Genomic DNA, 12,062 nt, shown 5'->3' with positions numbered 1-12,062 from the left:
GTGGTACAACATGACATCTGCAGTACTGAGGACCACCAAGGTAAGGAGAGGAATACTGCAGGAGGCAGTTGCAGGGGTAGGTGGCATTAAACAGTTGCAGACTCTGTGTGTGCTAAACACACCCAACAAAATGTCTTCCTTGTAAACAAGGCGTGCCTAGTACATCCAGTCCTTCTGCCCTGCTGTCCGGATCCTCCCTGTCTGTGCTCATGACAATTCAGCTCTGATGAATCACAGAGTACACAGAGAAGGTTCCTGCAGCAGGAGCTGGGAAAAAAAAGCAGCCTGGCAATGTTTATCAAACAACATTGCTCAGCCTGGAATACAGAAAGATAAAATAAAACATTGTTTCTATTTTTATCTTTCTGTTTATTCATCTACAGATCAAAAAGATGAACTTCGGTTTGCAGATGAAGTCAGTTAAAGAAACCTGACAAGTAAAAAAATATATATGTGTATGTGTGTATATATATATATATATATATATATATATATATATATATTTAATTAAGGCTAAGTTCACACTGCTGCGATGTCCAAGATAGTATGGCTGAATTCACATCGCATCCGGCCCAAACTCGTACAGGACCCTTTTTTTGGTCCGCAGCAGAATCGGATCGCATGGGTGTTCCTGTCCGAGTCTGCAGATCGCACTGCGATATGCAAACGGATTTGGAGGTGTCATTAACTTTTAATTGACACTCCCCGCAGTTCGCATAGGGCAGTGTGAACTGCCGCCGGGAGGCATGCGATGCGGGAACTCGCAGTAGATTTGCAGCGTTGCCGCATCGCAGCAGTGTGAACCTAGCCTAAATGTTCCTCTGTTGAACCCCTTATTAACCCTTAGTTTGAATGAGGTCCTAACAGCAAAGGACTGAATGCCGATGTCACCATTTTCATAAAACTTTATTGTTCCAAACATGCAGACTGGGGTGGTCCCTAGTGGGCATGTCTGGAACAATAAAGTTATGAAAACATTGACATCATTACTGTGTGGCAGAGTTCTATGAGTGTAGGCGAGCTCCATCTTGCCTGCTTGGCCTTTCCAGACATCGGGTACACCCTGCGAGCATCTCCCGCTTTTCATAAAAACCCCACCCTTCCATACTTTATCCAAAAATTTTATTTTTGACTTTAAAGTTTAGATACATTCAAATAAAAAATTTCAAATATTGCAGCTTGCCGCCAATCATTAGATGTGATGACTGCATTTGTTTTCTTTTTTCGGTTTTTCTCCTCCTGTTTTCACCTGGTGATCTGGCCACTAACACACCTCCTGCATTAGGCTAGGCTCACATCTGTGTGTGCGGGACTTGCACAAATACCGGCAGCCGCAACCACTCACACAGAGAAATGCGGGACCAGCAGGCAAGTGCCATTAATCCTAATGGCATGTCGCCCGCCCGCGCTGCATACTGGGAACCTCGGGTCCTGTGCGGGCTGTGATTTCAAAAATAGTGCAGAGACTTCTTTCCTGCAAGTAGCAGGGCACGGCAGCCCATTTTATTGCATGCGCTCTTGTGTCTGGGCAAACCGCGGAATGCACAAGTGTGAACCGCGCCCCCCCCCCCCCCCCACTCTGGACAAAGAAGCACCGGTGGGGACACTTTTGGACAGCAGCATTGTCAGTCAGGGGGGGGAGGGGATGTTAGCTGGACTAGCAGATTTAAATACGCTATGAAACTGAACATTTTATAATATTTATATTATATTTATTTATAATATTTATACAAGAAAACTCACACTTTAGTATCAGTTACAGTGCAGTCAGTGCAGTGATAAATGGTTTGTCACATTCATGTAAACTGATACATTCTGCAGGACAGCTTGTCCCTTTAAAGGGGCTGAGGGGTTGTAAAGGTTTGTTTTTTATTTTCTAAATAGGTTCCTTTAAGTTAGTGCATTGTTGGTTCACTTACCTTTTCCTTCAATTTCCCTTCTAAATGTTTTTTTTTCTTTGTTTTTTTTGTCTGAATTTCTCACTTCCTGTTCCTCCTCAGTAAGCTGTTCTGGCTGACTAAACACCGCTCAGATGATGGTGTGAAGTTTACTGAGGAGAAACAGGAAGTAAGAAATTCAGACAAAGAAAAAAAAAACATTTAGAAGGGAAATCGAAGGAAAAGGTAAGTGAACAAACAATGCACTAGCTTAAAAGAACCTATTTAGAAAATAAAAAAATTAAGCTTTTCAACCCCTTTAAAATAGAATAATGTTTTTTTTTTATTATTCTAGTTTTATGCTTACCTAGGTGGTGTCCCCCCCTCTTCACTGAGAACCGAGTGATTGAATATCGCCGATTGCTCGGTTCTCTGAGCTCCTCGAGCAGAGAGCTGCTGACTGTCAGCGGCTCTCCGCTCTGCCCTTCCGCACTCACTGGATCACTGAGCTGTGGAGGGTTCGGCTCACTTAGGTGGCTATCAGTCCAGGCACATGGCGGATCCAGACTCCATTGTCGGGATGATGTGGACTGATAGTCTTACACTCATGTGACTCATAGGAGAAGCCCCGACCAAACGAGCTCAGGCTGGGACGTCTCCTTTAAAAAAAACAACAGACCTACTGGCTGGATCACCAGGTGAAAACAGAAGAAAGAAAGCCTAAAAAAGAAAACGAATGCAGCCATCACATCTAAGAATTGGTAAGCTTCGGTATAATAATTGTTTGCTTTTGGGGTCAATACCGCTTTATGCACAACCACTGAGCTTCCTAAATGGTGTTCTACTTGGTAGTCAATGAAGACTTTAGACTTTAACCCTTTCTCGGGCACTAGCAGGGGGTAAAAGCACACCGCTAGCGGCCGAAATGCGCTGCAAATCCGGCGGTAAAACGCCGCTAAAAATAGAAAATAGAAATGAGAAGTCGGTGTTCCGGGTCATCACAGACACTGCGGTTATGTAACTTACAGGTCTTCTCCTAGGAGGTCCGGATCACTTCCCACCACTAATAAAGTGACGTCCATCAGGCTGCCCATAGCGGCTTCTCGCACCCTGAAAAGATCATTGTGACAGATAAGTGACCGACACACAGGAGGAGCATACAAAGTGCCTATTCTGTGCAAATATGAACACTATTTATTTATCAAGAGGTCTAATGATTAAAAAAAACAAAAAAAAAAAAACAATAAATAAATGAAAAATATAAAAAAATCAAAACACATTTTATCATTACATTTGTATCCGTTTCTTCTCCATCACACAGCCGTCATCTCAGGTCTGGCCAGAGACATTTTGATTTTGAAAGCTGAACTTCCGGCACAAAAAATGTCATGTAAATACGTTCCCTTGTTTGCAGAAATGATATAAATCCCCTTTGCACCAAATGCTTTTGAAAACCCGGATATGATGTGGTGAAGGTCGCCGTAACATCATCACAGTCTTCTATGTAGCCCATGGAGATAATTGTGGAAGGGAACCAATAGGCTCCACCCACTGCATGCAGAAAACTACGGGGAGGGGTGCAGACAAGACCAGTCATCATGCATATAAAGAGAGCAGAGTTGTGGGAGGGGCCCAGCAGGCCCCACCTACTAGAGAAAACGACAGGAGGGGCGGAGACAAGACTAGTCACGCTGCACAAGGAGAGAGAGCAGAGCTGTGGGAGAGAACCAACGGGCTCCATCCACTACATACAGAAAACCTGGGAGGGGTCAGCGGAGACAAGACCAGTCATCCCGCAAAAAAGTAGAGTTGTGGGAGGGGCCCAGCAGGCCCCACCCACTACAGAAAACCACAAAAGGGGGTGGAGACAAGACCAGTTATCCCAAAAAAAAAAAGTAGAGTTGTGGGAGGGGGCTGGAGACAAAATCAGCCATCCTGCATAAGAAGAGAGCAGGGTTGTGGGAGGGGCCCAGCAGGCCCCACCCACTTGAGAAAACGACAGGAGGGGGCGGAGACAAGACCAGTCACGCTGCACAAGGAGAGAGAGCAGAGCTGTGGGCAAGAACCAACGGGCTCCACCCACTACATACAGAAAAACTGGGGGTGGGGGGGGGCGGAGACAAGACCAGTGATCCCTCAAAAAAAAAAGCTGAGTTGTGGGAGGGGCCCAGCAGGCCCCACCCACTACAGAAAACTACAGGAAGGGGCGGAAAAAAAGACCAGTCACCCTGCACAAAGAGAAAGTGGTTGTGGGAGGGACCCAGCAGGCCCCATCCACTACAGAAAACTACAGGAAGGGTGGCGGAAACAAGACCAGTCACCCTGCATAAGGAGAGAGTGGTTGTGGGAGGGACTCAGCAGGCTCCACCCACTACATGCTGCCTGAAGAAAACTACGGGGGGGGGGGGGGGGTTTACCAGTCACTCTACACAAGTGAAGAGAGCAGAGCCGTGGGAGGGGCCCAGCAGGCCACACCCACTACAGGAAACTACAGGAGGGGGCGGAGACAAGACCAGTCACCCTGTACAAGGAGAAGGATCAGCAGTGCTCTTGTTTAGAAAAGGGAAATAAACCCAAAGTGTTGCTTAAATATCACCAAATGAAAGTTCTGTCTAAAAAAAAAAAATTCAAAAAATTTGGTTTGTCTCCAGTGTTACTTGACCGCGCAATTGTCATTCAAAAGGTGACCGTGCTGAAAGCTGAAAATTGGCCTGGGCAGGAAGGGGGTGAAAGTTCCCAGTAGGCAAGTGGTTAAGCTGTGACACAATGGGGGGAGATTTACTAAGACTGGAGAGTGCAAAATCTATTGCAGCTCTGCATGGTAGCCAATCAGCTTCCAGTTTTTTTTTTGTCAAAGCTTAAGAGAACAAGCTGAAGTTAGAAGCCGATTGGCTGCCATGCTCAGCTGCACCAGATTTTGCACCCTCCAGTCTTAGTAAATCTCCCCCGTTGTCAGTCCTGATAGAAGTGTTTGATACGAGGACTAAGTGGTTTTCTCTCGTCTGTATTCTAGTGTAAGAGCTGCTAAAAAATACCTTTTATTGAGTGGAATTCTTCCCCGGGGGCAGATGTCTAGGTGGCGGAATGCCGCAGAACTGGGCACATGGGCCCGCGTGGCGGTGGCGCACCCGAGGCGTGCTGCGAGGACGGAGGAATGGAGACATTTGTTTACTTTATTGTGCTCCAATTTGGGGTGGAAGGCGGCCGGCGACGTCCTCATTACACAACCGACGCTTTTGTTTTCAGAAACAGACATCTGTTTTCTCAGTTCTCCGCATTTCAAAGTCATTCTGACTTATTAAACCTAGGCGACGGCTTGGATTGGACAAAAGAGGCCGCTGCTCCTTCATTAACCACTTCAGCTCCGGAAGATTTACCCCCACCCTCCTGACCAGGCCATTTTCTGCGATACGGCACTGCGTTATTTCAACTGACAATTGGGCGTGTGTGAGGAGGAAAGAGATTCTTCTTGCAGCAATCCAAATATAGAGGCATAGTGCAATTTTTTTTTATTTTTTTTTAAATCTTTTAAGAAAAGAAGAATATTGCAAGTAAGCATTTTAAATACGTGATTTTTCTGTGCTTTTACCTGCAGTTTTTTAAGCTGTTGACAAAGTCTTTATAAAACCATATAAGCTACGAGTGTCCCGCTACGAGCAATCGTCCTATAATGCGCCAGTGACTCGCATGGAAGTATTGGTACCGGCCCATCCCAGATCTGTGTGCCCACATAAAGGGGGGAGGATGGATTGCCACCCTACTAGGAGAACAGCCCAGGTGTAGAGAAACAGAAAGCGGCTTCAACATGACTCCTCCCAGGGTACAGCCACTAACGAGTTTCGCGCCACCCACAGGCCTTAGTCATAGAGATCCCCTATTAGAATACACGTGGCAAATGGCTGAGGTTAATATTTGCTGATTCTGGAGTTTAGCTTCATAAAGATCCTTAGCCCCTGTACACACGGTCGGAGATTTTGCCAACCAAATCCGTCGGATTTTGCCCGTCGGATTGTGTCCGAAACTGTTGCATACACACGGTCGGGCCAAGTTGGCGAAAAATCCGATCTTTCAGAACGTGATGACGTAATTTCGTTACGATGGGGCTACATTCAGGCTAGTAGCCAATAGCTTTGATGTAGGAATTTGATCTGAGCATGCGTGGCACTTGGTCCGATGAAAATGCTCTACACATGATCGGATTAGGTCCGTCCGGCCCAGTTGGTCGGGAAATATTTCCAACATGTTGGAAAATTGGGTCGGACGGAGATTCGGACGGAATCAGTCCGATGCAGACCACACACAGTCGGATTATCTGATGACACGGTCTGATAAGACTCATTCCGACAGATTCTCCGACCGTGTGTACAAGGGCTTTAAGGGATAAGGATGGAACATCGCACTATAAAGAGAACAGCCCAGGTGTAGGGAAACTGAAAGCGGTCTCAGAATAACTCCTCCCAGGGTACAGCCGCCAACGAGTTTCGCCCCACCCACAGGCCTTAGTCATAGGTATCCCCTATTAGAATACACGTGGAAAATGGCTGAGGTCAATATTTGCTGATCCCTGCGTTTAGCTTCATAAAGATCCTTAAAGAGAGAAGGATGGAACACTGCACTATAAAGAAAACAGCCCAGGTGTAGGAAAAATGAAAGCCTGACTCCTCTCAAGCAAACCCTCCGATGCTAATCACTACACCCAGAGGGCTTAGTCATAAGGGTCCCCTATGACTAAGCAATCTGGGCAGGGTGAAACATGTCAGGGGCTTTCCCTGGGAGGAGTCGGGCTGAAGCCGCTTGTACTTTTCCTGCATCTGGGCTGTTCGCTTAATAGTGCGATATTCCATCCAGATCTTTATAAAGCTAAACTCCGGGACCAGCAAATATTGACCAAATCCATTCATCATGTGTCTTCTTCTTGAATCTCTATGAGCTTTGTGTATTTCTTCCAGATCTGTGCAGTAATCCAGTGTGAGACTTCCTGTAATTAAGGCCGCTCAAAAATGCTGTTTTTTTTTTTTTTTTCCTTGCATGTCCTCCTTGGATCTACAGTGACTGCACTTCGAAGTGCACTTGTAGTCCATAGTGCCTTTGCCTTTAGTAAATAACCCCCATAGTGTGTACTTCTGCACTGAGGAGGGTCATAAAGCCTGAAACATCTGTATCCATTGCTGCACAAATGCCTCTTTACATGTATTCTGTGCCACAAGCTGTGGATGTACAACTGTCCAGGAGACTATAAAAGAATGGTTTGGTCCTTGTCCTGACTGCAGTGATGACATAAAATACACAAAACGCGTACGTCCTGTTCTGCCAGTGGAATTAATTCCCCAAAAAATAACTGATCAACGGCATTGTAAAAGACTTAATAAACTTTTCAGCAGTGTTCCCCACCTGCTCATACACAATTTGAAAGACTTGTTGGACTGGTGGGAATCAAATCTTGGGTTGCAGTAAACATCAAGTTCATAGTCTGGAGTACAATATGTGTACACTGTGCAATGCTGCCCTCTTGTGGCTAAATAGAAGTATGAAAAGCACCAAAAAATGCTGGGGCATTGTGGGGCCTCTGAAGCAGTTACTATATCAGGACATCAAAGAAATTATAATATACTTATTCACTATTCCCCAGAAATACGATGGAAAGGCATTGTGTATGAGAAAGGAGATTTCAGATACCTAACAAAGTACTGAGATTTGTTGTACAGCCGAGCACACAGTCAGCTGCTGTCCTCTCCCTGTTATTTCAGGCTGAGAGCATGTTCATGAGTTGCAGGGCAGGAGATTCAGTTTGTGAAAAGGAAAATATGTCAGAGGCAGATATACTTCCATAGTGGCCCTATAGGGCCCTGAGAAGAGAGAGGGGCCCAGTTGGGACCATGAAAGGAGAGCAGTCTATCCGAGTAGAATATTTTTAACTTGCCTGCATCATCCTCAGTCCCTCCGCCAACCCGCTGCCCTATGCTACTGCCAACATCTTTCCCCTCTTATCAATGCGAGATGGACAGAGAATAAAGGGGGGGGGGGGCATAATATCAACACTGTGTGCATCATGACCTGGGCAATACTATTATGTATTAGGTGGTCATTAGATTAGGGTGATTAAACAGAACATGTACCCCCTTATATCAAATGTCCCTATCAGAGCCCCCCTTTACATCAGGGTTCTTCTTTACAACATGATTAATCAGAGTGCCTCCTTACATCAACCGTCCCCATCAGTGTCTCTTTACATATGATCAGTTAACCCCCACATCAGAGTATCCCCTTACATCAGTGCCCCCATGAGAGTGCCCCCCTACATCAGTGTACCCATGAGAGTGCCCCCTTACATCAGTGTCCCCATCAGAGTATCCCCTTACACCAGTGTCCCCATCAGAGTGGCCCTTACATCAGTGTCCCCATCAGCGTGCCCCCTTACACCAGTGTCCCCAGCAGAGTACCCCCTTACATCAGTGTCCCCATCAGAGTGGCCCTTACATCAGTGTCCCCATCAGAGTGGCCCTTACATCAGTGTCCCCATCAGAGTGCCCCCTTACACCAGTGTCCCCTTCAGAGTGCCCCCTTACACCAGTGTCCCCATCAGAGTGGCCCTTACATCAGTGTAACCAGCAGAGTACCCCCTTACATCAGTTTCCCCATCAGAGTGCCCCCTTACACCAGTGTCCCCATCAGAGTTCCCCCTTACACCAGTGTCCCCATCAGAGTGCCCCCTTACACCAGTGTCCCCATCAGAGTGCCCCCTTACACCAGTGTCCCCATCAGAGTGCCCCCTTACACCAGTGTCCCCATCAGAGCGCCCCCTTACACCAGTGTCCCCATCAGAGTGCCCCCTTACACCAGTGTCCCCATCAGAGTGCCCCCTTACACCAGTGTCCCCATCAGAGTGCCCCCTTACACCAGTGTCCCCATCAGAGCGCCCCCTTACACCAGTGTCCCCATCAGAGTGCCCCCTTACACCAGTGTCCCCATCAGAGTGCCCCCTTACACCAGTGTCCCCATCAGAGTGCCACCTTACACCAGTGTCCCCATCAGAGTCCCAATCAGCATGGCTCATGGATGAGTGGATGCCCTCTCAAAGACCTGGGGGGAGGGGCACAGCCCACCTCGACATACACTAGATCTGGCCCTGACTGACTTGGCAATGCAGCTTATTAGGGGGGAGGAGATCTGCAAAGGGGGGGGGGGGTGATTTAAATGAATTTTGCTATGGGGCCACTTGATCTGTAGTTGTGCTCCTGCTCCCCTAAAGATAAACTTGTAACTCAAACATATTCAGTTCTTAAAAACTCTTAAAGAATGTAATATATTTGATTATAACAAGTAGATAGACATTAGATTTTATATAATTAATTGTTAGTATGGAATCGGTCCTCCTATTCATTAGATTCATGTAGTTATGTACCCAAATAACTGCAACAATAAGGATCTTCTCTCACCTTGCTCCCACATCCCCCCGGCTGTCGGTGGTGTAGTCATTCATGCTGCTCAAAAGCGTGTTGTAGACGAGGGGGATGTTGTCTCTGCACAATACGTCGTTCTGTGAGCCATCAGCGCTGACCCCCACACTCTGACAGACCCTGGAAATCAGACGGAGGAAGAGAAGAGTTGGTATATGTTGGAGAAAACTTTTCCTGGCTATGCTGAGAAGATAAGCATTTTTGGTTTACCTGTGTGAAGTACATCATGGGACACATATACTTCATAGTCAGGATGACATGGGTTATGCTGCCACCTTCAGGTCAAAAAAAGGCAAGACTCTCCACCCAGGCATAAAATTCCATAAATCTATCCCATAATTTGTAGACGCTGTAACCTTTGCACAAACCTCTCTGCTCGGGGAGCTGTGGCAACAAAGCAAGTCCCCCCCAGTCTATTCTATGGTAAGGACTCTCTGCCAGGTTTGTTTCACTGTACATTATGGGGGAAAGCTAAAATAATGCCGGGGGAGAAATGAAGGGGAACACACATCCCATCATGTAATAAAAATGTCCATACAGCACATAGTCAGACTTTGCTTACTGAGAGAAAATCATAGAATCATTGTACCTGTAGGCACATCACATTACCATATCCATTCAATCTTCATAACAACAAAACATACCTGCCGGGGATAAAAAAAATATCTATTACGATAAAACATCTAGCAGAATAAATGACATACATATATATGGCCTTCAGGGCATCTCTTCTGGCTTCAGCAAAGGCGACGTCTTTCGGAGAGATGCAGGTGACCTTCCGCAGGCCTTCCAGAACCTTCCCGACAAAAAAAGAACAAAAGATCTGAGATTAGATTTTCTGCTATCCACAGCTTGTCTGTAATCGCACATCACCCGGCCTACAACCATCTACAGGAGACTTTATTATTTCTTACAAACCCTTTAAATGATATTCAGGTCTTCTAAAAACCAATATATCGAGAGTCAGCAGGAAGAATGTTCCTTACATTGGTTATCAGTGAGAAGAATGTTCCTTACATTGGTGATCAGTGAGAAGAATGTTCCTTACATTGGTGATCAGTGGGAAGAATGTTCCTTACATTGGTGGTCAGTGAGAAGAATGTTCCTTACATTGGTGATCAGTGAGAAGAATGTTCCTTACATTGGTGATCAGTGAGAAGAATGTTCCTTACATTGGTGATCAGTGAGAAGAATGTTCCTTACATTGGTGATCAGTGAGAAGAATGTTCCTTACATTGGTGGTCAGTGAGAAGAATGTTCCTTACATTGGTGATCAGTGAGAAGAATGTTCCTTACATTGGTGATCAGTGAGAAGAATGTTCCTTACATTGGTGATCAGTGAGAAGAATGTTCCTTACATTGGTGATCAGTGGGAAGAATGTTCCTTACATTGGTGATCAGTGAGAAGAATGTTCCTTACATTGGTGATCAGTGAGAAGAATGTTCCTTACATTGGTGATCAGTGAGAAGAATGTTCCTTACATTGGTGATCAGTGAGAAGAATGTTCCTTACATTGGTGATCAGTGGGAAGAATGTTCCTTACATTGGTGGTCAGTGGGAAGAATGTTCCTTACATTGGTGATCAGTGGGAAGAATGTTCCTTACATTGGTGATCAGTGAGAAGAATGATCCTTACATTGGTGATCAGTGAGAAGAATGATCCTTACATTGGTGATCAGTGGGAAGAATGTTCCTTACATTGGTGATCAGTGAGAAGAATGTTCCTTACATTGGTGATCAGTGAGAAGAATGTTCCTTACATTGGTGATCAGTGAGAAGAATGTTCCTTACATTGGTGATCAGTGGGAAGAATGTTCCTTACATTGGTGATCAGTGAGAAGAATGTTCCTTACATTGGTGATCAGTGAGAAGAATGTTCCTTACATTGGTGATCAGTGAGAAGAATGTTCCTTACATTGGTGATCAGTGGGAAGAATGTTCCTTACATTGGTGGTCAGTGGGAAGAATGTTCCTTACATTGGTGATCAGTGAGAAGAATGTTCCTTACATTGGTGATCAGTGAGAAGAATGTCCCTTACATTGGTGATCAGTGGGAAGAATGTCCCTTACATTGGTGATCAGTGGGAAGAATGTTCCTTACATTGGTGATCAGTGAGAAGAATGATCCTTACATTGGTGATCAGTGAGAAGAATGATCCTTACATTGGTGATCAGTGGGAAGAATGTTCCTTACATTGGTGATCAGTGAGAAGAATGTTCCTTACATTGGTGATCAGTGAGAAGAATGATCCTTACATTGGTGATCAGTGGGAAGAATGTTCCTTACATTGGTGATAAGTGAGAAGAATGTTCCTTACATTGGTGATCAGTGGGAAGAATGTTCCTTACATTGGTGATCAGAGAGAAGAATGTTCCTTACATTGGTGATCAGTGGGAAGAATGTTCCTTACATTGGTGGTCAGTGGAAAGAATGTTCCTTACATTGGTGATCAGTGAGAAGAATGATCCTTACATTGGTGATCAGTGAGAAGAATGTCCCTTACATTGGTGATCAATGGGAAGAATGTTCCTTACATTGGTGATCAGTGAGAAGAATGTTCCTTACATTGGTGATCAGTGAGAAGAATGTTCCTTACATTGGTGATCAGTGAGAAGAATGTTCCTTACATTGGGGATCAGTGAGAAGAATGATCCTTACATTGGTGATCAGTGAGAAGAATGTCCCTTACATTGGTGATCAGTGGGAAGAATGTTCCTTACATTGGT

The 12,062-nt window shown here is 45.4% G+C and overlaps 1 protein-coding gene across 1 annotated transcript in view; it reads right to left on the bottom strand.

The window, feature by feature from the left end:
* The window catches only part of LOC143981413 (tubulin-specific chaperone D-like), a gene marked incomplete at its 5' end in the record, with an annotated part of 28,837 nt that extends 18,680 nt beyond the window's left edge, over positions 1–10,157 (bottom strand). Inside the window, 3 exons of the mRNA XM_077479240.1 lie at positions 2,904–2,987; positions 9,314–9,454; positions 10,039–10,157. Coding sequence (XP_077335366.1) covers positions 2,904–2,987; positions 9,314–9,454; positions 10,039–10,157 — 344 coding nt within the window. The remainder of the gene's footprint in view (positions 1–2,903; positions 2,988–9,313; positions 9,455–10,038) is intronic.
* Between the last annotated feature and the right edge of the window lie 1,905 nt (positions 10,158–12,062).

This window comes from Lithobates pipiens, unplaced genomic scaffold, assembly GCF_037356315.1.
Source record: "Lithobates pipiens isolate NorthernLeopardFrog02 unplaced genomic scaffold, aLitPip1_a1.2 Scaffold_153, whole genome shotgun sequence".
In the NCBI taxonomy this organism is placed as follows: Eukaryota; Metazoa; Chordata; class Amphibia; order Anura; family Ranidae; genus Lithobates; species Lithobates pipiens.
The sequence above is the reverse complement of the archived record's forward strand: the minus strand, read 5'-3'. Positions and strand labels throughout refer to the sequence as shown.